At 45.8% G+C, this 27,870-nt stretch overlaps 1 protein-coding gene across 1 annotated transcript in view; it reads left to right on the top strand.

The window, feature by feature from the left end:
- COL13A1 (collagen type XIII alpha 1 chain) overlaps nucleotides 1-4,130 on the top strand; it is a 75,350-nt gene extending 71,220 nt beyond the window's left edge. The window contains exons 35-36 of the mRNA XM_079793585.1: nucleotides 2,212-2,250; nucleotides 3,833-4,130. Of these exons, the coding sequence (XP_079649711.1) occupies nucleotides 2,212-2,250; nucleotides 3,833-3,835 (42 nt within the window). The 3' untranslated portion in view covers nucleotides 3,836-4,130. The remainder of the gene's footprint in view (nucleotides 1-2,211; nucleotides 2,251-3,832) is intronic.
- The last annotated feature ends 23,740 nt before the right edge of the window (nucleotides 4,131-27,870 follow it).

Here is a 27,870-nt window from a genome sequence, read left to right as displayed (position 1 = left end):
TGAGAAGGAGGTGTCCGGGCCATTGTATCCGGCTGCCCTGATGACTGCCATGGAGGGGGGAGGGGGTCCAGGGTCAGGATTTTAGACCCTAAAGGGTTCGTCCTTTTTGCTTAAGTCCCCAAAGACCCTCCCTGGGTTTCCCTTTCTTTCACCCGAGCTGGTTCATCGGTGAACCGTCTGGAAGAGTGAGAAAAGGTTGAGAATGTAGTTAAGGAAGAGAAGAAGAGGTGGGGAGGGGGGTATTATCCCAGACTAGGGTAGCAGTTCTGCTCCCAGCGGGCCCCGTCCCTCCCTAGGCGGGACCTAAAGAGCCACAGCATCCTTCCCGCTTCCTGCCAAGGAAGCAGACGGATCAAAGCTTCCGGTTCCCCTCCACTTCCCCCCCACCCCCGCTCCCCGAGGTAGGAGCCCCACACCCCACCTGGGGTCACACAGGAATTATCTTGGAGCAGAAGAAGAAAGTTATTTTTAAAATATGATGTGTGACCTAAGAGATGGCCATAGAGCCCCTTCGAGGAGCTTTTAAGACCACCAACAAAGGTGAACCGTACAAGCACACACAGCAGCATGCCGCCTGTCCCCTCTTCTCGAACCCTTGCTTGGCCCCCACGTCCCACTGGCCCGGCCTGTTGAACCCGAGCATGCGGCGCGCACGGGCACCTTTCTCAGCTGTGGCATTCCCGTCCCTCCGATCAGCCAGGTCCTCCGCCACATCCTCCCACATCTGAGCGCCTGGAGTTCCGCCAGCCGCAGCCTCCCTGCTCCCCTCACACTTCGCCCTTCTCCTCACCTGCCCGCCCTCTGCCCCCCACCCCGCCACCATCCATGTGCCGATGGGATGCCACTGTGGCCAGCGGAGGCTCCTCTCCCTTCCAGAGTCCGTGTGCAGCGGCGCTCTGTGGCGCGCTGGGGGAGGGGCATGAGGTCGTCATGAACCCTGGAATGCGCCACCTCCCCCTGCAGACCCCCCACACCCAGAGGGGACAAATGAAGGTCGTGTTTATTTGACCCTTAATGCAAACTAGCATATTCTCCAATAACATCCCATGTGGAGGTGTCATGTGTATTAACCTTGCTGTGGAAGTGCACCTAACTCCCCTTCACTTCTCGTCGCTGTCTCCTGCACGGTGTTATTATGGGTGTGGGGCAGGGGTGCTATTATTGATCATGGGTTTTAGTACAAGATAACTAGACTTTAGGCCTCCATACCGGCTGGCCGCCTGCTGAACGCCAGGTGAGAGGTTTAGGCACCGTCATGGTGGATGAAATGGGTCTGAGGCCCAGGGGGCTCTCACGCAATCTCCCTGGGGCTGACCCCTGGCTCTGGGCCCCTGAATCTCTGTGTCCATCTCTTCCTCTGCCCTGGAGCCTGGAATTCTAGGATCTGGGTTTCAATTCTAGTACACGAGGACTGAGAACCCGATCTTTGCCCTGGTCCAGCCTCCCGCTCCCACCTTGTCTCTCAGAGGTCCCTAGATTCCCCCAGGGTGGCCAGAGAGGCAGGGCACAGGGCCCCAGAAGATGGGACACCCCGAGGCTGCCGGTGCTCCGGGGATGCCTCCAGCAAAGGGAACAACAGTGCACAGTTCATCGCCATTGGCCACTGGATCTTCTTCCCAAATTCCCTGCAAGCCCTTGTCACTGCACTGAAGGCCCCTCAGAGCCATGTCCCTTTGTGCCCCTCCTCCTTACTGATTATCAGATGGGAACTACCTGCATCTCCTCCTGCCACTGCTGAGAAAGAGAAAAGAATAAGAGAATGGGAGGACGGGGGGCTGGGGGGGGGGGGGCTTGGCAGTTATGTCCTGCAGCCCTGCCTTCCCCAGGCTTCACAGAGGAGGAAGCAGGCTGCCCGGTGCTGAGGGACCTGCCCCTGAGCACGCAGCTTTCCGTGCAGCCAGAGCAGGGAGCAGGCGGTTCTTCCCATGGCTCAGGTCGCCTCTGCTCACCGACCCTCAGGCGAGAACAGCCCCTCTTGGGCTCGCACTGTAATTTCATGTGATCTGAGCCAATGGGAACACAGATGGACTTGCGTCCTGCCTCCTTCCAAGGCCCTGACCGAGAGGAAATAGGAATAGAAAAGAAATAGACAAGAGCAGGCCGGGGCCGGGTCCTGACCGGCTACCACAGTGTGTGGCCCTGTTGCCCCGTCCTGCCTGCTCGATGGGCCGTCCGGAGAGTCTGAGCCGTGTGCTTCCTTCCTCACTGCAGGGCGAAGATGGCTTACCAGTCCAGGGCTGCTGGAACAAGGTGAGTCTTCCCAGCGGCCGCTGTGCCTCGGGCGCTGTTCTCACAGCGTGATAGGCAAGCACCATTTCCATCCGGGGCCTTGCTGCAGGTGAGGCAGTAGATGTGGGTCGGAAAAGGGCCGATCCCAAAGGCAGGGTGCCCATTAGACATCCCACGCACTGGAGAACATTCACACATGCTTTTTAAGGCACCAGCAAACCCCGTGTATGGAATTTCCATGCAGCCACACAGATGACATCTGTATGCTTTGTGTGGTTAATGTAGACAGTACCTTTTCTCCAAGGAGCTCTAGACCTTGTTTTAAAATTGGTTGTCATTAGCTATTCTCATAGTGTTCATCTGAGGTCATTTAAGCCATACGATGACATTTATCCAGATGTAAGAAATCTAAATTTCTTAAACTATAAATCCACATGGCTTCTATCCCTCCACGGAGAGCCTGGCCGGCTCACCGCTCGGCCCTTCCCTTGCATGTAAGTGTCAGAGCTTCACGCTTCCACACGTGAGACCTGCGGCCCAGAATGTCTAACAAGGAGCTGTCATTTATTCACACTTGCCTTGGGTTCTGCCATCGTCAAAGCCATCTGACCTCAAAGGGCTGTGCCCTGGCACACAACCGTCTCCCTCAGCCACAGCCCCCGACACACAGAGCTCCCCAGCCGGACCCGGGCCATCGGTTTACTAACCCAGAAACCTAGCGTGATCCCCGGCAAAGATAACACTGCCGTGCTGTCGCCCCACAGCCTGCCTCCACCTTGCCCCCCATCGAAGACTTTTCCTCGTAACAGGGCTGGAACCCCCAGCCTGTCCCAGAGCGCGTGCTTAGCTAACCCGGTCCTGTCCCCGTGGCAGCAGGGTCATACCGGCACTGAGCTACATACGCTCCTCTAAGCTGAATGCCCAAAGCTCACTCATTCATGGGATTGGGTGAAAGTAGTGAAACCAAGACCCCAGGCCCTTGGTGAAGCACCTACTTGCCCAGGTACCTAAACACCCTCACCGGGGAGAGAAAGCTCAGCACCCCAGGCCGATGCCTCCCCAAGAATCTGTCCCTCCAGCTGTGCCTCGTCATCTGGCGAGTTCCCCTAGACCTAGTTACAGCTCCACAGAAGCCGGTAAGAGGTGTGTTGAATGAGACCCCTTGCCCCCTCAGAGTAAGATTTTCTCCTCCAAGGTTGCTGCTGATGGTTAGGGACTAGAGATGGTTGCGCTTTGCAGGGGACGAACAGCCACTCTCTAGAGCTACCGTGTCTTGGAAGAGCAGCTAGAGAGCCTCCTGTCTGTTGGTTCCTATCCTAACTTCACTCTGGGATGGTCAGGAATTCAACTGCCCAGCCTCCAGAGGCAGCGTAGACAGAAAGCGCCCTCTAGTGGCCAGGAAGGGGAGGGACTGGAAGGTGAAAGCGGTTTCCCACCCTCAGGGGGCAGACTGTCAGAACCAGGGTTTTCACCCCCAGTTGCCCATCCAGAACGCCCATCCAACCCAGGACAAGATCGACCTCCTTTCACACGAGGGGGATAAACACCCAGAGGCCCCCTGGCACTAACTCTACGCTGTTTTGTGTTTGTTTTTGTTTTGCAGTGATGCCTCTAACCTGGGATTGGCCTGTGTGTGTGTTTGTACATAGAATATTTATTTTTATACAGTTTTTACTTTTGGAAAGTGCCCGAAGTATGATGCATCTTACAGATTATTAAAAAAAAGTAAAAACCTGCATATTTTGTACAGAAAATACCAACCTCTCCTCTTTTGTTTACAAGATGTTTTGTATAAGTCTGTGACTCTAATACACTTCCTGTTTCTGAGATGGTCACATGTTTGCATGATATTTGTGCACACTTATTAAGTATGGAAACTTAATAAATTATTGTGTTCTGCTGCCCATGTGTGAACCCACAAAAACATGAAGGTCCGTGGTGTTTGCCAAACCAGGTGTGTCTAAGTCTCTTTTAAACTCGTATGGATTTTCATTATTTAAAAAAAAAAAGAAAAAAGAAACATAGCAGTTCACGATCCTGATTAGTCATTAAACTGAGGACCTTATTTCTTGTGAAAGCAGAAGGTCCCAGAAGCAGGGCTCTCGGAAGTGTCATGTTTTGAGATGTGAAGTCCGACAGGAGGGCGGGGACTCCGTTCAGCAATGTCTACTGTAACATGTTCCACGTTCGTGACGGTGTCGTTTGAGCACTTAGGGTTCCGTTGTGATGAAGGCACCCCCCTCACTCCCCCGCAGCCCCCAGACTTACCTACAAAGGGCTCTTTGCTACTTTTGTTTGTTGGTAGTTTTCTGTTTTTCTTCCTTTGCGCTTGTCACTAGTATCAGCCATTGCTGGTGGTGGCCGTGAGTTGATATAAATCTGCAAGGTCCACCCACAGCCGGCAGTTGGAAGGTTTGCCTCAGCTGCCATTTCACTCCAACAAAGAACAGGCAGAAAACGGTCACAAATCTGGGCCAGATTGGGTCCATCTGAAGTTACTTTTGTTTTTTTCAGAAATAGAGTTTTACTGCTGCCTCTTCATAGCACCTTGCTTAGTAGAGGTCTCAGGAAACCTATCTTAGAGACAAAAGAATTAACTGGTGCAGCACACAAGTTTATTGTCAGATGCCTTACAACATCAACTGGTGCTTCTGAAGGTCTTGACAATAACAAACTACTTGAGTAGTTTAAACACCCTCTCATTTTGCTTCCATTTTCACTTGTCTTTGTATCTCCTCTCTTTGTAGAAAGTACACAGGCAAACTTACACTCAAACCTGTCCGCACGCAGTCACAGGATTGCTACACCGGTGGGCTTCACGTCTGAGACCCTGCCGCACTGCTGGTGAGGTGTCACTCACAAACTCTTGCTGCCCAAAGCCGGGGACTGTGCCAGCATTCTTACTCTAAATGTCCACTCGGATATAGACAGCTTCCTCCTCTGAGTCTTGGCCTCCTCATTTGAGAAGTGGAGCACTTGAACTAGAGCTGACCTCCATGGCCACTGAATGGAGTCATCGGCCCCTCCCCACGTGACAGAGCATGAGGGAGGGACCTGGCCCATGCCACCAGCTGGCACAGGTGCTTTCCTACCGAGGGAGAGTGCCAGGGGGCAGCGCTTTCCAGGTAACACTGACCAGCTCCTACGGCCCCATCCGGGCCAGCCTCGCCACTCGGCACAGCCAAGTACTTTCAGCGGCTGAGAAAATATTTTCATTTTTATTTCTTTTAAGAAGAAAAAATTAATATGTAATCATGAACCCAGGCAGGGTTTGACTCCCCTTCCAATCAGAGCAGTCATAAAATATAATTTTTTTCTATTTTATGGAGGGAGCAGCCCACTGAGGCCCTGCCTCGTCCTGAGCTCCGTGAGCTGAGCTCTCTGCCTCTATGTGCTCTGCTCACCACTTTCTCTGCTTCCTCGCCCCGTCTGAGATCCCGAGGATCTGGCTGTTCTAGGCCCACTGCCTCATTCCCTTGCAGTCCTGCTCGGAGCAATTGGAACCCACTGATGATCCCAGCATTCACCGGGAAGCTTCTGACGCTGGGATTCTGTGTTAGCTGAACCCCCTTCGGGCCAACAGAAGCCTCTGACTGTGCTTCAGTCCCACCGTCGTTCATTTGCTTCTTACCCCCCAGCTAATACCACGAGTGTTTGAGGTCCTTCGCAATAATCTATAATAATAAAAGCATAATATGCTAATTAGACGGACAGCCGGACGACCTTCTGGACGTCATTCCGGATGTCCTTCCGGATGAAGCCACAGCAGCAGGGGCGAGGCAGAGGCGGCTGCCACGGTGGGCAGGGGCCAAAGCAGAGGTGGTTAGGGACAATCAGGCAGGCAGGTGAGCAGTTAGGGGCGATCAGGCAGGCCGAGTAGTTAGGGGTGATCAGGCAGGCAGGCAGAGGGGTTAGGGGCCAGCAGTCCAGGATTGCGAGAGGGATGTCCAACTGCCTATTTAGGCCCTATCCCGCAGGCTTAAACCGGCAGTCGGACATCCCCCGAGGGGTCCTGGATTGCGGGAGGGTGCAGGCTGGGCTCAGGGGACCCCCTTGCACATATTTCGTGCACTGGGCCTCTAGTATAGTTAATAAAATAGAAATGTGTGCAAAGAAAAGTTGAAAATTCAGAGTCAAGGAAAGTAAGTACAGAGGAAGTGGCAGGAAACCCCAAATAGGTGGGGGGCGGGGAGGCCCTCAGCACATTCCACTGCAGGCTGCCTGGTGCTCAGAGAAAAAACAAATTATTTGCCTGGTTTCAGCGCCCATGCTGCCCTCCACAGGGGGTGGCAGTTCACAGAGGTTTGCCTCCCTCCCCCACCCTCCGTGTCCACAAGCTCCTTGTCTCCCCAAGTAGCCTGGTGCTTCCTCCACCAGGACCTCCTCCCATCACAGGCTGCGAGCTGCACACCCCCAGCCCCACCCTCCTGACTCCAGGAACCCCTGGGCCTCTCCACTTGGACCTTAACTCCACTCTGCATCAAAAGTGGTGCGGGGAGATTAGAAATAGGGAAGCAAATGGCAGGATGCTGCCAGAGTAGCTGGGGATCGAACTCACGCCAGCAGCCCAGTGGACAGGGGACAACCAGGTGCTGGGAGGAAGCGCAGGTGCAGACGGGAGGGAAGGATCAGGGAAGGGCCGCTCAGGGTTGCAGGCAGAGAGGGCTCACAGAGGTAAAGACACTCAGGCCTTCTGGGGACGTGCAGCCCCTCCTCTTGAGACCTGCCAGCCCAGGGAGAAAGCCATGAACCCAGCCCTGCCCCGTGGGCCAAACTACCACCCGGCTGGCAGCGTGCTCTGTGAGCTGGAAGGTTCTGGCCCTGAGAGTGGCTGCCTCCTCTGGTTCCCTCCCTGGCCCGCGCTCTGTGCTCTGGCACAGGGGACGGGTTGCCCAGCACTCTACCTGGAGACGTGCAAACACCTGGCTTGACAAAGACTGAGCCAGTGCCCCGAGGGTGACAGTGGCTCTCACCAACTTGTGCCTCTGCAGTCATGTGAGCCAAAGGAAGCTCCCCCTCACACACACACACACGCCCCGACTCAGCCCCTTGTGCTTCCTCCCTGCCAGGCCCACGCTGGCCTCCCTTCCCGGGCTCTGCCTTCACCTGGCAGAAGGTAGTGCCACGGACATGAGGAGAGTCAAGTTAGTCCACGAAAAAGGTGGGCACTGGCCAGCGAGCTGGGAGGCTCGGCTTCTAGTCCTTTCTCCACCACCTGGAGCGGGGCAACTTACTCCAGGGGTCAGTGGTCCTGAGTGTCCCATGAGGAAGTTGTCTTGAGTGACCTCTGACTCCCTGAAACCTTCAGATTCCACTGACCACTCAGCTCCTGGCAGCATTCCGGCCCCTCCCCGAGAGCTCCTGGCTGTGATGCTGTTATGCATGGAGTTGGCATTACAAACCTGTGTGGCATGCGTGTGCTTCCTAACTCTAACCAGCAGCATCCCAAGGGACCCTGGCCACACAGGAGGTGAAGGGTCAGCGCCCCCAGGGCAGGCTTGGTGGCAGAGGGTGCTTCTCGCATTGTTGTCTGGCTGGCGAATTCATCAGAGGCTGAGTGCTTAATGAGGACACTGGCAGCCAGCACGGCCGGAATGAAGAGAGCACAGCATGGCCAGAGTGGAGAGCCCAGTGGGCCCAGCAGGGATTACAAAGCAGAGAGGGAGGAGCTGGCTGACACACAGGCAGTCCCCTCCTTTGCCTCATTCTCCTTTCCCTGATAGCATCTTCCAGTGAGCATGATCCTGGGCCACACTCGCTTCTCAAATCAGGGGATGGCAAATGAAATTGTTGGAAGAAAGTGGGCAGAGAGGGCAGGTCCAAACTGGGAGGGTGCTGGACTTATGCCAAGGTCAGCCAATTCTGTGGGATCACCCGGCCCAGGAGGCACCCCCCATGTGTCACTCACCCACGGGGTTCCGTCTGAAACATCCCCTTCTTTATACCTCCTCAAGGGCCAGAGTCCATGGTTAGTTGCCAAGAAGTGAAGCCAGCCAGCCCAGAGCCTTGGGGAAGCGCCTTTCCCTGGAGGAGTGAGAACACGGAGCTGCCCCTGGACAGAGGGTCGCCAGCCGAACCTTTCCCGGGGGCCTGGCTCGAGGAGGTGACCAGAGGGTGACCGCAGGACAGCATGGCCGTCTGCCCTCTCCGAGAGCCAGAGCCCAGCCCGAAGAGCAAGGCTTGCGCCCCTGTCTCCCCAGCTGTCTGCTGGGGCTTCTGCCGTGCCCGCCGCTGGGCCCTCTGCTGTTGCTGCCGTGCCAGGGCGCTGGGATGCCCATTCCTCGTGGAGAATTGCATTTCTCTGAGCACCTCTCTGAGAAGGAGCTGCCAGGTCCTGACCTTGGGCAGTCTCCCCAGGAGGCGGGGCCAGAGGCCTGCCTCCTTTCCCAGCTCCTTCTCAACAGATTTCCTTTAACTCCCTTTGGTGCTGCCACCGTTAGCCCTTTGACTCCCTGGGCTTCTCAAATGTCATGAGCTGATGAGTGTTCCAAGCTAGTAAAGCAGAGAACATGGTCTTCAAGAAGAAGACACAACGTTTTTTCCTGGGTTGGAACCCTGGTCTGGTCCTCAGAGCCAAGGGCCTCATGCGTTCAGTCTGATGCCCTGAGATGCCCCAGCCAGGACTGAGCTGACACCGATGGAGAGGCAGCAATCCACATACAGTATCTTCAAGAGGAGCTTGAATAAACCATCTTCCTTTAGCAAGATTGTCAAAGGGACAGTGCCTGGAAATTCGCCACCCACTGCCTTCCTTCTCCCGTGGCCACCACAGGCAGACCACCCTGCTGCCCGCTTCTCCCATAGGGTGGCCGTGTTCTCTTGTTCAGTCCAGGACACTTTGCCAGTGAAGGAGGCACTTAATCATTATGCCCTGACAACAGAAGTCAACCTGGCAAACCAGGAGGTAGGGTCACACTAACCATGACCCAACACACCAGCCCTCCCCCAGCCCCCAGGCCAAGCTCCAGCAATGACTCTTGGCTCCCTAGAGCTACAACCTATTTAGGAGGGCCTGAGAAGTCGGGGCCAGGTGCATATAGTTGGGGAACAAAGGTAAACACCCCCTGTTCTCACCTCCAGTCTCATCTGGTGGGGAGTTAAAATCAGAACTCAAATGACACCTGCATGGAAAGGGAAGGGGGCCAGAGGAGGCAGGAACAAGGGGCAGTGGTGTTCTTGAATAACTCACTCTCAGAGAGATGCCTCTCTAAGACAATTCCACGCTGGGGAGCTGGGTCACCAGGGCCCACGCTCTCACTTTAAATCCATAACATCTTTTCTCAGCCCTGTAGGTTACAGAAAATGCATTAGAACAAGTTTACTATTTTTCCCATGCAGAGTGTCTGGCTCACAAAGCTTGTCAATCACAGTCCCACCTTCACTGACAACTCCACCTCTCTCCCTCCTTGGATGTGTGTGGTAAGTAGGGACGGCAGCCTCTTTACCGGAGTAGGAGTAGCTCATCCAGGGTTTCGGACAAACGGCATGGGCCCATCTCAGCCCCCTTTGGGGACACGGGTGCATGTGCATAACTGGATGTGGCCAAAGTCATGCTAATGGACCCAGGTGGTGATCCAGACATGACGTGGGGCACAGTGGGTACCACTGGCCTTTGTACAGCCAAGTTAACCAGCTGCCCAACTCTCCTTGCCATCCCCGGGGCATGGGAGAAATTAAACACATCCTTACATGACATGACACACAAGTGAATGGGCTTGAGGACTTTCGATGACTCACAGAATCCTGGACACTTGTATACAGTCAGATGGTTTTCATCACCTGCCAGCAAGCCACCCACTCTGAACCAACAACCGTCGAGGAAGACAGATCCATCACAGCCCCCTCCTGAGAGAGGATACCGAGGTCCCTGGGCTCACTTCCCTGGAAGCCATGCAGTGAAACCGCCTGCTAAGACATTTTTCTTGCACTCCACTCATTCCAAAGACCAAGTGTTTTATTACAATGTTGGCCAAAATAAATGTGCCTGCAGTGCCCTCAGCCAGTGGGACAGCACTCTGGCCTGGAGGCAGGAGGCTGCACGCTGACCCTCGGCCCCTCCCCCGCAGAGCGACCTGGGGCAAGGCCTCCCAGGCTCTGAGCCTCCATTCCCTCCTCTGTGGCCTCGGACAGGTTCTGCAGGGCCCGCAGGTGACGGGAGGACATCTCCATGACATGACTTGGCACACCCAAGAGAAGTGTACTGTACTGTACGAAGGTTGGACAGCGTGAGGGTTCGTGTTCACTGTTCTGATAAAGCCTTGCTTTTCATAGACAAACCTCAGTTCACTGGAGTAACTTGAAAAATGGTTCATTAAAACTTCTGGCAAAATTAGGTTCAAAGGAGGCTCTAGTGTGTGCACACAGAGGGCCTTGTTCACCAACATTGTGGACGCCGAATAACGAATAGGAAACGGTGGCTGATCTGGGGCGGGACATGCAGACTGCCTTGGGAAGTTGCTTTTTAAAACTAAAGTCCATAACCATCCATAGGGGCTTTTAGTTCTTCTCCCTAAAAGAGAAAAATCGGCAATTTTTAAAATCTTGCTTTCTTCGTATTTCTGGTTGAATGAGAAGGTTTCCCATTCTGGCTCCAGCATAAGATGGGTGTGTGTTGTTTATACCGGTCCTGCTTCCACCTCCCAGCAGCCTCCCTCATCCTCCCCACCTGTGCCCTCTCCGACATTGTGGGCGAGACCCCAGGTGGTCCATCTTTCACCTTAGGTTCAACTGTCATCCCCTTAGTATTTCAGTAGAAGTTTTATTTCATTGACGAAAACTCGTCATGCAGGAAACTTCAGTGCAGTTCATTGAGGTTTAAATGTTTTCTTGGTGTTGTTTTTTAAGTAAGTCAGAACCTAATTTTCAGAATTGCCTAAGGAAGGTCAACAGCTTATCTCATCTGCTTGTATGGAGGAGGAGGTAGGAAAAAGGATTCCCAGAGTCACCCCTAGATGACAAAAGCACTAATTAATTACCTTTTTCCCTGGAGGTAATTATGTTTGGGCTGGACCTGTCCATACTGTGGGAAGTGGGGGTTATTTTGTGGAACAAAACATTTACCTGCATATAGTTTGCTAATGGCTTAAGTTGCTCTATCATTTCTGTCTTAATGTTATACAAGATGTCTTCTTTTTGCTGTTATATTTTTCCTATGACTTTTAAAAAGTTATTTCTCTTGAGCTCTCCTTTGGGTCAAAAATGCCTCCCGTGAAGGCAACCTGGTGCTAAGCCCCGCCCCTCACCCCAGGTATCCCCCCCCCTCACACACACACACACACACACACACACACACACACACACACACAACATGCATGGCTGTCCCATCCTGACCCCCTCCGGAGCCCCTCTCTCCCAGGTGCCGGTTACCAAGAAGAGGTCATTTTCACACAGGACCTATCCTGGGCAGCAGGTCAGTGGCTGGTCGCGGGGGGCCTCATTTTTCCATCTCCCACCAGGCCCAGCAGGTGGGGAGAGTTTGGAAGGTGCCTACCTTCTTGCTGCTTTCCCAGATGGTTCCCAAAGCCTCTTCGCTCTCTCTGACCCTGGAGGGATCAGACCCCAAGCCAGGCCAGCAGCTCAGATGGTCTTCCTGGCCATCACTATTTTTTAAGCTCCAACCCCTTCTCCTTATGGCACCCCCCTGAGAACCTCTCCCCTCCTTATCTTGCATCTGCCCTTGTTCTGTTTATTTATTTTTCAGTTCTCCCTCCATCTACTTCTCACTCTCAGACCATTTGGCTCCCTCCGTCCTTGTCCCCATCTCTCAGTTCCGTCCACTGAGCAATAGTCTAGCTCACCTTCCCTGAACGAGTACCTTGGGGAGAAAGATCTGCCATCTCCTCTGAAAGTTTCGTTTTCCGATCAAACACTCCTGGTGACTTCCATTTAAATAGAAAGGATGCATCATTATCTTATGTTCCCCACAAGAAGAGAAATGCCTACTTTTATTTCAGTTTCTATTCTCAGTCTGGTAAAACATTGTTATGAAGAACGACTGGTGAGGAAATGCTTTGTGTTCTTTGTGTTTTGGTTTCAGGGTCATAAGCAAAGTCTCCAGGGTTTCCTACTGGTTCTAAGTTCAATGTGTCACAGCAAACTCCTTAGCACAGACCCACGGAATGCTGCATCTCAGCAGAAGGCAGGGGCTAGCGTACAAAGAGTGTCTTTAAAATGAAAGGGTGAGACTGAGGGTGATATGTTGTGATTCTGTCGTTCAGTAACTTTTTGTTGATTTTTGTAGGTCAAATGCACTTTTCCTTATGCCTGTCAGGGGCTGGTTTGTTCTGTTTTCACCACCCAGGTACCACTTATTTCTAATGTAAACGTGTGCTCTGGCCTGAGTTGATAAAGGCCCCTCCCACCAAACCTGGATGGGAAGCTGCAGTGAACAAGGAAGAGCTAAAGCTCCCTGTGCTGGTTTTCTCTTTTCCTTCGGAAATCCGCTTGGTTCCCCCTCCCCCGCCCCCGTTCCTGGGTCGATGGAATCTGAGGCGAGGTCTCTAACATGTGATGAGACCTTCAGAGAAACCCAGTGCCAGGTATTTGTGGCATAAAATTAGAGGAGCTAATCTTTTTCTTAAAAACCAACTCTTTGCTTCATAGCTTAGCCAAAAACCAAGCAAGCCTGTTCCAGGGCCATCCAAGACCCCCCCACCCCCCAAAGCCCCCAAAGACGCCCAGTATTTCCTTCCCATGAGTGAGCAGAGTTCTGCAGGGTTCCTGTCACCCGGGCCTTGGAAGTCAGTGTGTGCTCTAGAATGACCAACTGTCAAGAACCTACGTGGTTCTGTAGCTGTCATCTGGCCGAAAGGGTTTATAATATCTGTGTTGGAGGGGAACTCAACGCCTGTGTTTTATGTGCTACTGGAAGGCATTGCCACGGGTTCATGCAGGGGGACGTGTTGTCTCTGGGAATATGGTTCTGCGTGAATTAGACAAAAACATGTCCTGCAAACCTCACCAAGTAGGAGTAGAGGCAGCACAGAGCAACGCTCCTCTGTACCGATTGGCCGAGAAATATGACATTACCTGGCACACAAACTCAACGGAACTGGCTGGTGCTGTGTTGGGGCACAGCCCTCTGACCCCGGCCCAAACATTAACCTAATCGTAAACCGGGATGTCCCCACATTGGAAGCAGAAATCAGGTGTCTCCGGTTTAAGTTTTCTTTTCTGAAATAGCCTCTCAGAAGTTTTCCTGTTTGAAATGTCCCTCCCCATGTCCCGAGGCACTCGCCTTGGCTTCTTCAAAATGCACGTGGTTCTGCCCATCAGGGCTCCAGCTCCCGGCTTGTCCACACCAGGCGGCTGGCCGTGGCAGGAAGAAGCCTTCCTGGGGCCCGGGAGACCTGGGGCCTCTTGAGCTTCTACTCCCAGGCTCTGAAGCGCATTCCACTTTTGATGTGACTCAAGAGCACGAAGGCTGTTGTGAGCTTCCCAAGGTCCTACCCTCAGACTCAGTCTCTCACTACTGACCTTCTGGGCAGCACCCCTGTGCCTCAGACCATGGCTTTCTCCAACAGCCCTCTGCATGCCAGAGTCCACTGAGCACCGCGGCCTCTTCCATGGATGATCTGAAGAAAGGCTCCAAAGAATTTCAATGACCCCATAAGAGCTTCCTTTGTAAGAAAGATTATAGAATCTTATATTTCAGGGATTCAGTAAAAAATGTCATTTTACCAGAAAAACGATACTAGGGGCAAGGTACCTGATTCCCTTATCCCCAGCACTTCCTCTCTGCCCAACTGAACTTGCAAACTTCCATGGCAATTCCAGGCTGATCTTCCCAGCCAGTTCATTGCAGCAACGGGATTTTATGCGTTTGTTACCTTTACACTTTCATTGAAGCTTTGTATTTTCTTGTTATTTGGCGCAATGTTTAAATGCACAGTATTTTATTTCCATAATGAGTTTGATAATGGAACAGTTTCTCTCGCTTCTCACAGCTTCCAGATAATTTTAGAAATGTTTAAATCTTACCCATTTTATAGATGTTGAGCTGTAGCTAACTTTATATATGTAAATACCTTTTGACATATGTTGGTGTTTTAAGTACTGTCTCTCTTTTTATTGTGACCATTATCACTATTATTCTATTATCATTCTTAATTTTGGAGATTTTTTTTTTTTTGGTGCACTCAATTTATTTTTCTAATCACCTTTGGTATTTGGAAGGCTGATAATTAGGAAGATATAGGAAAGTGATTTGCTTAAGCAGGGAGCAAGCTCTCTGATAGATACTGACGTTAAAAGATGGGTCCTTTTAAATGCTACCTATATGCTTTTCTTCCCATTATCAGGTGCTATTTCAACAAAACATGTTTCTCTGTGGATTATTTTGTCCTTCCCATTTCTGACTTTGATTTTTAATTACCCATGATTCAATTAGCCATGCCTAAACATACCAGGCCAAAGATAGCATTTTACCCCTTGACGGTAGGGTCTCATTTCATTTCAATAACTTCCAGGCTAAAAGTGAACCCCAGAAAAAACATCCCAGGTGGTTGGGGTTTGCCTAAGGACCTACGACCAGATGGCTTCACAAGTGGCAAATGTTTTTTGAAGTAGAGAGCCGAGCCCCCAGCTAACCCATACCCATATCTCTTTGAAACTGCTTGCCTCCCACTTCTACACATCTAGGTAGCCTGCAACCTGGAATTCTGAACAACTCCATCCCAGCCAGAGGGACACCAGGTAAGGGCCCGGCCTGGGGGTCAGAAGACCCAGGTCCCAATCTCAGTTCTGCTACTAATGCACTAAATGTCAACCCTTTCTGGGCCTTGGCATTATAAAGAGCAGCGCTAAATATTATTTACACCTGGAAAATTCTGTATCAATGTAGCTGAACAAATCAGCCTATTCCTTAATACGTAGCTTCCCTACTCCCAAATGGGGAGAACTTTAGCAAATGAGTACAACTGCTCCTTTAAGTAGAAGGCGCTGCCATCTGGAAACCCACAAGGGCCAATGGCCCGAACCACAGTGATGGAATAGGTATCCTAAGGATCAAAGGTGAACCCAAGAGAGTGGTGTGGAAAGATTAATTACTAATTACACTAAACAAGAGCTCTTTAGGAGAGACCATCAAGCTAAAAAGATGAAAGAGAAACGGGCTCAATTAGCAAAATGGTTGGGCAACCGTTAGTCTAATGCACTTTGACGTATAAGGGGAAACGTAACCAGAAAATTCTCTGCTGGAATTGTGGTCCTTACTGTTTGTGTCCTAGAGTTTTCTATGCTGTTTTGTACTTAATATCTATGGTGTAAATATGTTCTGATGTAAATACTGTAAATATGAATTATATATTTTGTTTCTGTCTTTTCTAAAATGGAAGTTGACCTAAGTAATAAATTACAAATCATCTACATCTTGGTTTTTGGTGTGTGTGTGTGTGTGTGTGCGTGTGTGTGTTTGGAAATTATATACCTTTACTTTAATATCTTTCAGAAGGGAAAGAGTTTCATGATTAAAGGAAACCCTCATTCCTAACTAATGGAAGTAAGATGGTGCCATATAAAGAGGAAAAGATTAGGGGTCAGGAGAGTGGGTTTTAGTTCTGACTCTCGCATTAACAGATGTGGGACTGACTAAGTCACTTAACCTCTTGGAGCTTCATCTAAAAATGAAAACAGCTGTCACAGTTGTTTTGAAATCCAAAAGGTAACAGCTGCAAAATACTTTGAAAGTTAAAAAAAAAAACTGTACTCAAAGGAATGGAATTATTTAATCTTAATTTTCATTATGTCATTTGGTTGGAAGATGGACATTTTTATATAAGATTGTATTTTGCTTGAATTCTATTTTGAGATGAAGCGAAAAGAAATTGAGTGTGAAGTTAACTTTTCCTGTCAGTACTCAATAATTATTTTATTAGCTTTAAGAGCATTTAGGGAAGACATACATTTCAAAAAAATGTTTTTAAATATTCAAACTTTGAGTATGTTCTTTGTTAGACACCAGAATTTCTTCACTGATGTCTAACACCCCATGAAGAAGACTTTTACTGGGTCAGAAATATAATCAAGTGGCCTAGGATTGACAGTCCTTTTAAAGTGGGCAGAAACCCCGAGGGATGTCCCATGCAGACTCTACGATGGAGCCAAGGAAATCCTGCATATAACTCTGTCACACTGAGCAGTACCCTCGGATCCTTTGTGGGTGACCAAACTGAAGGCATCTAATTCCAAAGAAAGCCACGTGAATAGCTGGTTGCTTCTCACTTCAACAGACCACAGACCTCCTACCGTGTCTGAATAGAAATGAGCCTTAGATTGTCTGTACCCACCTCGTCTTGTACAGAAGCGTCTGAGAACTTTCGTGAGTCAGCCAAGATCACGCAACATCATGTTTCCTCCAGCTCATGAGAAAAGCAGCTAGGGACAGCGGGAGGGCGCTGGATCTACAGGTCCTTCTCTGGAGCTGGTCCCTCCCTCTCTTCCTGCTGTTCAAGACGGTGCTCATGGTGGGCAGGTGAAAGGGAACTTGCGTTCATCTTCAGTCACCTACGGCCGCTGTCTTCAGATTAAGGCATCAGAAATACAGTCATTGCATCGGACAGTTTGGAGTCTGGCTGGGGGTATATGGAGCAAAAGCAGAGAGGACTTTTTGGACACTTTAGACAAAACAATATGGAGTCACTGTCAGCCATGACCATTGTCAAGTACTAGGTCTTGACATGGGAACACCTTAGTAGAGGCCCAAAACCACAAGTCTGGACACTTGGATAAGGACTCCCCCTGGACCCTGTATGAGTGGGACCTCCACCCCTTCTGGGCTGTAAGAACTCAGAGCTCTTGACCACACAACACTTGAGCTTGGCTGTACCAGGGGTCACTCTTGGATTCCTGCCGGACCTACACTCCACTGGGCGCATGCCACCACTGTAGCCACCTGGCTTGAGGGGGACACCTACCTGTCCACCTGCGGATGCCGCCAATGACTGGAGCTCACTCGGCTCACGTCTATCCCGTAAGCTCCCCCTCTCTGTGTGTGACTCAGTTGGCTTACTGGGCCGGTCTCCCCCGATAAAGTTGGCTGTGGGAAGACATAAACATGTGTGAGTGACTGCTTCCCGGGACACTTTCTTGCTCACAACAGGAGGGCTTCTAAAAGTTAAGGCTTCTCTCTCCGCTCCTCTTTTTCTGAAGAAAAGGGCAGACCAGGAAATATGGATGCCAGGTCTGGGTCTGCCATGAACTGTGCCATTTCCTGTCCTGAAATGCCTGCACCGGGGTGAGATATATAAAGAGCCTCTTCTGTTTCCAGTTTCCGACGTTTTCTGTCCCACTGCCCTCTCCTACCGCCACCAACTTCTCTCAGCGCCTGGATGCACATTTGGCTCAACAGGTAAGTACTTTAGATTTGTAGGCCTGTGATTTTTAAATCAACAAACCCAACAGTGCTGAAAACAGCATCAAAAAAGAAAAATAAAGGCCTCGGCTGTGTTTTGTTTTAAATGACTGATGTTTAAAAGTTCCAGGGAAGGAATCTCCAGAGCGATGACCTGCAGAACCAGACCTCAGAAAAACAGGGAAGAGGAGAGTGGCTGAACTTTTCCACAAACAACCAAGCTCAGAGAATTTTGTGTTAAAAGATACTGTCAGGCCCGGCCGGTGTGGCTCAGTGGTTGAACCAGGAGGTCATGGTTTGATTCCCAGTCAGGGCACATGCCCAGGTTGCAGCCTCGATCCCCAGTTGAGGCGTGCAGGAGGTGGTCAATCAATGATTCTCTCTCATCATTGAGTTTGCTATCTCTCTCTCCCTCCCTCTCCCTTCCTCTCTGAAATCAATAAAAATATATTTTTTAAAACACACACACAAAGAAAACCATAGAAAATTATGTTTAAAAAGAAATATACTCGTCAGGAAAAGGTAAAAATCTTGACTCTCATGTAGATATAAAAATTAACCCATTTTAAATATTTTATTTGACTCACATGATGAGGGAACATTTACTAGCATATTGTATGAGTTGAAAATGTTTTAACCAGTCCAGGGGAAAAGTCAAAAAAGCACAAATTTATATAGAGTAAAGGCATGTTGAAAGACTTACAAATAGAACAAAGTCAATGATCACTATCACCCAGGATGGAATTTACATATCTACCACTTACCTACAACTTACAAAGCATTGTAAAATAGCTCGGAGACGATGAACAGATCTAGAATCGGACACGCCAGAAGGATCCGCTATAGATGAGGCATAGTTTTCCATTGAAACAGAAGAATATTTTCTACAATTATACAGCAATGCTCTGCTTTATTTAATTCCCAGACCTAGTCCACAGACATGAAAGCCCATCATCATTTTCAACTCATACATTATGCTCGTAAATGTGTAACCAGGAAAACCCTTGAGCAGATATTGATGGAGCCCTGTATCTGAGTATTAACCTTCTGACCCCTGTGAGCTCAGTGCCCTTCCCCTCTCTCTGTTCACTGTCTCTTCACCCCACCCCACCCCCACTTTGCTTGGGGCTAAGAACTCTTGACATAAATAACTAACTCTGCAGAGCTTATCAAAAGCAGATGTAGTGAAGGATGTTGACCCTGGATCTCATAACACTCATCGCTGGAAGAGCAATAAATCTCTACGATTATATGGCTAGAGTCTTACCTCTGAATTAGAGACCCCTGACCCCTCACATTTGTGGCTGTTAACTGGGAAGAACCTCTTTGCTACTGGCCCCTTAATTTAATGTGCTGACAGTTAAGATGCTCTTCGAATAATGAATTGCACTCAGTCTCTCTTTTTTTGACCTCCTAGAGCGCCCTTCAGTAATACTGTATGCATATCACTCACCTGGCCTTTTGAATGCTGGCGAATTCAGAGTCTTAGTCATGGAGACATGAACCATGCCCCTCCCCCTTTTCCAGTATTAATTTAATTAATGTGGCCACTGTATTCTTGCCACTGTTAAATATTCATTTCCTTAGGATTGCTGGATCATCTCAAGTTTAAATAATAAATCAGAATATTAATTCAAGATGTGGCTGTGGCACTAATAAGGTATGTGGCCTTCATTAGTTCTTCACTTCCCAAGGCTTCTACTTCTTCATAAAGTAAAGTCATGAAACCCTAGCTCTCTTCTGATACTACTGTGGCCCACAGTGATAACTGGAGATACATTGTGACCACTGGTATTTTCTATATGATATGAGCATAGTTGCTGTTGACAGCTGTAAGTGTGACTGACAAAAGTCAGTAGACAACCTCTCAGAGATTAGATTTGTAAAGTGGGAATGAGAAGATATTGGTTGAGATAGCACCAAACATAGAGATCACTCTCCCAGCTCATGTTCCATTTGAGAGAGCAGTAAATTCCCCAAAATGAGCTGTTAAATGGTATCTCCAGGGATTCTGAGCTTGAACAGGCCTTGAGGAGTTTGGGTACTGGATGTTCCAAAAGTAGACTTGTTTATCTCCCTGGCTTTTTAAGAGTGAAGTTGGGTTATGCTGCGTTAAAGGCACCCTTGTTCAGTCCTTCTACCTCCAAATTCTAACCAACAACACTGGATGCAGGAATACAATGTAATGGATGGAGATTCAACCAAAACACTGTCCTGTACTCTTCAAAAATATCAATGTCACGTAAGACAAAGAAAGGCTGAGGAACTGACTCAGATTAATGAAGAATAAAGATTAAAGAGACATAAGAACAAAATGAATCCCGGTCCAGAAAGAAAAATGCTATAAATTTCACTATATGGCAATAGGAAACACTTGAATATGGTCTGAAGATTAGATAGTAGTATCGTATCTATGTTAAATTTCCTGATTTTATAATGGCATTGTGGTTATATAAGTGAATACTCTTGCCCTTAGTAAACACTGAAGTATTTAGAAGTCAAGGAGATGAGTATCTACAACTCTCTCTCAAATAGTTTAGAAAAAATAGGAAAGGATAAAGACAAAAATAAAATAATAAACAAATGTGAACATTTGGTAAATCTGGGTGAAGGATATGAAGTTCCTTATACTACTGTAATTGTTCATTGTTTGAAAATTATTTCAAAAGATATAATTAAAAAGAAGATGGTGTAGAGATAATTTCGAAGTTCTGAGACAAAATAATCTCGAACCTAAATTCTATATCCAATCAAACTATCATTTAAGTATTAGAATAAAATAAAGACATGTTCAGATATCTAGAACTCAAAATATTTCTTAGACTATAAACTCTTATTGAAATTATTACTAGAAAGTATACTCCAGCAAAAAGGGCAGCATAGGATATAAGAAACTGGTATGTGCATAGAAATTAGTAAAATGTACAGGTAAGCCTAAATTGTTGTTTTATTGATAGCAATAGAACAAACAGAATTATCAAGTTTGAGAATTTTTTTCTCAACAACAAAAGTGTCAGAGACCTAGGGAAAGAGAAAGTAAAACCATCCCCAGATTATTCCTTATTCTGAATAAGGAGGAAGATAAACTTACTGGTTAACTGTGGACATATACAGGAGATGCTGTGTGCTAAAAATTTTAAGGTATCTATGGTATCAACAGTAAGAAAGGTGGACTAAAGAGATCCAAAAATCCTCTCCCCCATAAAAACAATTAGAAGAATGGCAAAAATTTCAGAATCAACATTTTCAGAACTCTAGAAATTAATTAAAAGTTTACAGCAATCCAAAGAGCATTAATTAAAGAAAACTGGGTGACAACCGACTTGCCTCATTTCCATACCTTCCTCCCCAGCTCAGTGGTGGTCTTGAAAATGAACAACCTAAAATCACAATGAAAATCAGCAGTCTAGCAACTATCTGGGGAGGGAGGTGGTGCAGGGAGTGAGAGGCAGAACCAGATTTGGATTCACTTGAGGCTACATTTGCAGAGAATGTGCATTACCTGACCTGTCTGGCCATTACCTGGAAGGCTCTATTCACAGGTTTATCTTTATTTGACCTGGAGGGGCATTTGTGAGAAACCATCACAGTGGTTTTTTTAACACTGTGGCTCCTGGGTGGTAGATGCCAGCTGGAACAAACAACTGTCTAACCAACAAGTTCTAAAGAGTAAAGCTGGGAAATGAGACTTCCGCAGGAGACTTTTAAAAGCGCCAACATATTCCTGGTAATGTAGAAGGCCACACGCATGCTTAGGCAGTTCACATGCTCAGGAAAACCTGAGAAGGTCCTAGGCAATTACCTTTGACTGACCTTGAGGTCCTCCCTGTATAGCAAGTCAGGGCTAAGGGAGAGCTGTCAAGTACCTGGCTGAGTGTTGAAGGCATGCCCCAACACATACACAGAGACACTTGGCAAAGAATGAAAGACTTATTGGTTCTAGCCATTTGAGAACATTTCTGTCTAATCATTAGCTGATGTCTAAACTAACTGAGCAGAGACTTCAGTGGCCACAAATGACAAATACACACTTTATAGAATTATTCATAAAAGTTAATTTTAAAAAACTGCAACAAGAAAAAGCAACAACAGCAAATTCTGGGGAGAAGGGAGAATCTGATTTCTAGAGATGATATATAATATTATTTAAAGTGTTCTATTTCAAGAAATATATATATATACATATGTATATATATACACGCATAAATAAAAGAAAGAAGATAAGTAGGAAGGAAGGGAGGAAATCCATAAATGGAAAAAACAAAAGTGAGCAATAGAAACTGCCCTTAGACTTAATAGACAAAGACATTAAAATCACTGTATTAGACAGGTTGAAAGAACTTCAGCAAACCATAGCTAAAGAACTAAATGAAAATATGAAACCATGTCTCTTCATATAAAAAATATGAAAAAAATGATAGAAATTATAACACAGAACAAATGGAAATTCTGGGGTTAAAAAATACAACTACAATGAAAAATTTACTAGAGACATTCAACAGCAGATTTGAGCATATAGAAGACAGAGTCAGCACACATGAAGATAGATTAATTGAGATCCAGTCTGAGGAACCAAAAGAATAAAACTAAACAAACTTCGGGGACATGTGGGACATCATCGAGCATGCCAACATGTGCTAATAGGAGTCTCAGAAGGAGAAGAGAGTGAAAGGGACAGAAAAAAATATTTAAATAAACATGTGCAAAAGAGCAGATGTAAATAATACCTTATTAATAATTACCTTAAATATAAATTAATTAAACTTGCCAATCAAAACACAGACATTGTCAGAATGGGTAAAAAATATATAATTAAATATATGCTACCTACAAGAGACACATTTTTAATTCAAAGACATAAATAGGTTGAAAGGAAAATAATGTTAAAAAGATATATCATCCAAATAGTAATCAAAAGAGAACTGGAGTGGCTATACTAATATCAGACAAAATAAACTTTAAGAAAAAAATTGTTACTAGAGACATAGAAGAGTATTTTATAATGATAAAAGGGTCAATCCATCAAAAATATATAAAAATTATAAACATGTATGCCCCTAACAACAGATCCCCAAATACGTAAAGTAAAAACTGACAGAATTGAAAGGTAAAACAGACTATTATAAAATAATTGTTGAAAACATCAATACCTCACTTCCAATAATACATTAAAAGAACATGGTAGCAGGTCAACAACAAAAAAAAGAGAGAGAGAGAACATTTGAGCAATGGTATAAAGTAACAAACCAACCCTAACAGAAATCTATGGAACATTTCATCCAGAAACAACAGAATGCACATTCTTCTGAAGTGCACCTGGAACATTCTTGAGGCTAGACTGTATGTTAGGCCACAAAATAAGTATCAATAAATTTTAAAAGACTGAAATGATACAAACTATGTTTTCTGACTATAATGGAATTAAATTAGAAATCAATAACACAAGGCAATTAGGAAAATTTACAAAAATGAAGAAACTAAACCAACACACTCCTAAATAACCAGTGGGTCAAGAAAAAAAATCATGAGGAAATTAGAAAATACTTTGTGTGACTAAAAATGAAAATACAACATTCCAAAACATAGAGGATCCAGCTAACGCAGTGCTTGGAGAGAAATTTATAGCTGCAAATGCCTATACCTAAAAAGCAAAGAAAGGAAATAAGTCTCAAATCAATAACTTAATTTTTTCCTGAAGAAAACAGAAAAAGAAGGCAAACTAAATACAAAGAAAGCACAAGGACAGAAATAATAAAGACCCAATGAGAAATTAATGAAATTAGAGAACATCAAACAATAAAGAAAACTCACTGATAACAAAAAAATGTGTTCTTCAAAAAAAAAGTTGATTTAGCCAGACTGACAAATAAAGAGAGAATTCAAATTACTAAAACCGAATGAAAGAGAGACTTTATTACTGACCTTACAGAAATAAAAAAAATAATAAAGGAATACTATGAGTTATTGTCTGCCAACAAATTAGATAACATAAAATAAATGAACAAATCTAGAGACACAAATCATCAAACCTGACTGAAGAAGAAATAGAAAATCTGAATATAATTATAACAATTAAAGAGATTAAATTTGTAATTTTAAAACTTCCCAAAAGGAAAAGCTTCATGGTGAATTCTATCTGGTTCCCGACATTGCCCTTTGTACAACTTCAAAATATTTTTCATTATCCTCTGTATATCATAGATCATAATTATATACATATCTATATATTCTACAGATAGAGATATAGAAAAAATACAGATATAGATAATATGTGTATATAAATTTTTTCCCATTATAAATGTGTAATTAGTAGGCATTTTCTTAGAATCAAATTTAAAGGCATGAGATCTGTTATGGACTGAATGTTTGTGTCCTCTCAAAATCCATATGTTGAGGCTTTATCCCCAAATATGATGGTAATTGGAGATGGGGCCTTTGGGAGGGAATTAGATTTAGTTGAGGTCATGAGGGTGGGGCCCCCTGACCCGAGGATCTTTGCTAGAAGAGGAAGAGAGACCACAGTTCTCTCTGCTACGTGAGCTGACAGCAAGAAGGCAGCTGACTACAAGTCAGGAAGAGAGCCTCACCGGGAACCAGATTTGCCAGCACCTTGATCTTGGACTTCCAACCTTCAGAACTGTGAGAAATAAACACGTGTTGTTTAAGGCACAAAACATCTGTTGATATTTTGTTGTAGAACCCAAGCTAAGACAGGATCTAAAAATGCTTTGTAACCTCCTTAAAAACACACCCAGATTAACCAGATTAATTACATTCCAGGGGGAAAAAAATCAATCAAACATTTACAAGTCTGGGGGAAATTAAACAACAGAATGTAGTTTCTTCCTGAATAACAAAATTGTGGGGTTTTTATCATTGAAAATAACATCAGTACAATTGGCAAGGAACCCCAAAAATTATTCAGGAAAATGAATGTAATAATTTATATCAAACCATAAGGCTTTGGAATACAAACAATGCTAATTTATAAGAAAAGCTTTCTACATCCTTTCAACACTTAGAGTAGGAAACCACCACCCACCACAGAATTCCTATGGAGCAAGCTGTGGTCCACGCTGGTTGCTATAGAGCCGTGGTCGGCAAACGGCAGCTCGCGAGCCACATGCGGCTCTTTGGCCCCTTGAGTGTGGCTCTTCCACAAAATACCACGGCCTGGGCGAGTCTATTTTGAAGAAGTGGCATTAGAAGAAGTTTAAGTTTAAAACATTTGGATCTCAAAAGAAATTTCAATCGTTGTACTGTTGATATTTGGCTCTGCTGACTAATGAGTTTGCCGACCACTACCCTAGGGGAACATAAAATGCTCATTTCCATAAAACACTGTCCCCTCTGCCACCTCGTTGAAAAGTCAGCTCACCCAGCACCTCAAGATTTCTAAGAGGACGGATCTGAAATTATTTCTCTTCCCATAAATATCCTGCTCAGAGACTCCTAAAATTCCTAGACATTTTTTCTTTAAAATGATGGATTCCAGCAATCATTTTCATTCTACAACCTCTGTTAAACTTCTCAGCCAATTGCTAAACAATATCATTTGTAGTTTACAGTCTTTCAAACAGATTGCAAACCATGTGACTGTGTTTCTAATTCCAAGGCATCTTAAATTTTACTGGCAAAATTTTCAAACACTGAAATGTGTTGTTAACACATAAGCACATTGCATCTACTGCATCTCCTCTCATTTAAAAGCTATCAAAATAAGCTACAAAACATTGCCTGATATAACTTTTTTCCCTGTTAAACCCTCTGTGCTTAAAACCCATTACTCTGTTCTCTCCAATTCCTTACCATGTATTCAAAAACATCAATGTTAGTTTTAAATATGAATATTCTCAAAATGACACATCTTTGTAACGCATCTTCTCCTTAACTCCCAACAGTCTTCCATCACAGCAAAAGAAAATTCAGAAGTTTCAATGACTAGATGGCTATTCTTTTCCAACCACAACCCGTCACAGGTGGGCCAGGGGTGGGACTTAGGGGTGGCCAAGTGAGTGTATGTAAAGGTCACATCCCAAAATAGTCAAAAGCTGGGAGAGAAGACTAAAGCCAGCATCCCAGGGCAGGGACAGGGAGATGTTCAGCCAGAGAGAACAGTTACCAAAGTCAGTTTCTTTGGGGATAAAAATTGAGAGGTGGATCCAAAGAGTAAGACTGAACAAAACTGAACTGAAGCTCCAGCAATTCCAGAACGACTGAACAGATGGTGGAATCACCTTAATGGGGGCCTGGGAGTTATCTTTATGGGCCAATTGGCATGACATAACAGCATATACTTTAAAAGATGGACAGGGCTAATCTTTAGTATGAATTAGACCTTCTACAACTGATAAGACCTGCTTCACAACTTCATAAATTTTCCTCTCTCCCTTTTTCAAAATTAATTATTCAACCACCTGCCCAATTATAAGCAGTCCAACAACAATAGATCCCTCTTGAGGTAACCTCTCTATCTCCTCCACCACCTCCTCCACCATAAACTCCGCGGAAGCTCACTCAGGTTAAGGCGCTTCAACCCTCCGTCTCATGCCAAGCTGAGAGAAGGCTGCTGCCACTCTGCGGCACTGGCCAGTGCTGTCACACCCATGCTGGGGGGAGTGAGGAATTCTACAACATTTTTGGAAAATTATCTGGCAATAGCTATTGACATTCAAAATGCACATACCTTTGACACAACAGTCCCACTTCTGTGACTATACCTTACAAAAAAAACTGAAAGACTCAGCAAGAATCTTTCTTGCAGTCTTATTGGTAGTGGTAAAAATAGGGACCAGGCTAACTCAATGTATGTTCTAGAGTGATAATATGCTATATTAATCAATTTTTTTAAATATGTTTTTATTGATTTCAGAGAGGAAGGGAGAGGGAGAGAGAAATAGAAACATTGATGAGAGAGAATCATTGATCAGCTGCCTCCTGCACGCCCCTCACTGGGGATTGAGCCTGCAACCCAGGCATGTGCCCTGACTGGGAATGGAATCATGACCTCCTGGTTCGTAGGTCAACACTCAACCACTGAACCATACCGGTCGGGCTATATTAACCAATGTTTAAAAATAATTAGCTAACCTAGAGAGACAGCTCTAAAGCAAGAGAAAAAATTCCAAGAACCAAAAGTAAAAAGATAATTCAAATTAGAATGATAAGAAGGAAGAAAGAGTACGGTGGCATAAAGGGATATTACACTTAAGACATAAGAGTTTGAGGTTGGGATTTTCATGCCCACTGAAGACATGAACAAATGTCTAAGGCTTATATAAGGCAAGAGCTAAAATTTAAAAAACTAACAAAACAACAACAACAACCTTGAATCGCTTTGTCTTTAAAAGAGGGACTAAAGCCCTAACTGGTTTGGCTCAGTGGACAGAGCGTTGGCCTGCAAACTGAAGGGTCCCAGGTTCAATTCTGGTCAAGGGCATGTACCTTGGTTGCGGGCACATTCCCGGTGGGGGGTGTGCAGGAGGCAGCTGATCAATGTTCCTCTCTCATCGATGTTTCTAACTCTCTATCCTTTTCCCTTCCTCTCTGTAAAAATCAATAAGATATATTTTAAAAAATAAATAAATAAAAATAAAAGAGGGACTAAAAAACACTATCCACAGGCCCAGGGATGCAGCAAAAAAATCTGCTGTCCACCTGGGCCTGGGGCTTGGGGCTGGGGCGGGGAGAATGTGCAGTCTGAATTTATGTTATTTGAATGGTAATATAAACTTGGATTTTTTTGTTTTTATGTATAAAATAAAATAAAAATGCATAAAATAATATTCACACCACTTTAAAGTGTACAACTCAGTGGTTTTTTGTTTATCCACAAAGTGGTACAAGCATCAAAACTAATTCAGAACATTTTCACCACCCCAAAAGAAATCCTGTTACTGTTAATAGCAATTCCCATTCCCCCTCTACCTACAACCCTGAAATTAACATTAAAATTGGTTGGAGATAGTAAAACCCCTACAGTATTACCAGAGGCAAATGCAGACTTGTCTATTAGAAAATTTCTACAAACCGTATTAAGAACTCCAACATAATGACTCTTGGTGAAGATTAGTTTGCAATCAAAAATTACAGAACACACGAGGCACAAAGCTTCACACAGGAGAAATAATATCCTAAGAACCAACAATAATAGAAAACTGAAAGATAGAATAAAGACCATCTGCTTAAAATTTTAGAGATATTTTAAGTGCAGAAGCTATATCGAATGAACAAGACACTATGAAACAATCAGACCATTTAAAAAAATAAGCAATTAGAAATGCTAAAAAAAA

This window comes from Cnephaeus nilssonii (genome assembly GCF_951640355.1).
Source record: "Cnephaeus nilssonii genome assembly, chromosome: 16".
Classification (NCBI taxonomy): domain Eukaryota; kingdom Metazoa; phylum Chordata; class Mammalia; order Chiroptera; family Vespertilionidae; genus Cnephaeus; species Cnephaeus nilssonii.
This window is presented reverse-complemented; position numbering and strand designations above follow the sequence as displayed.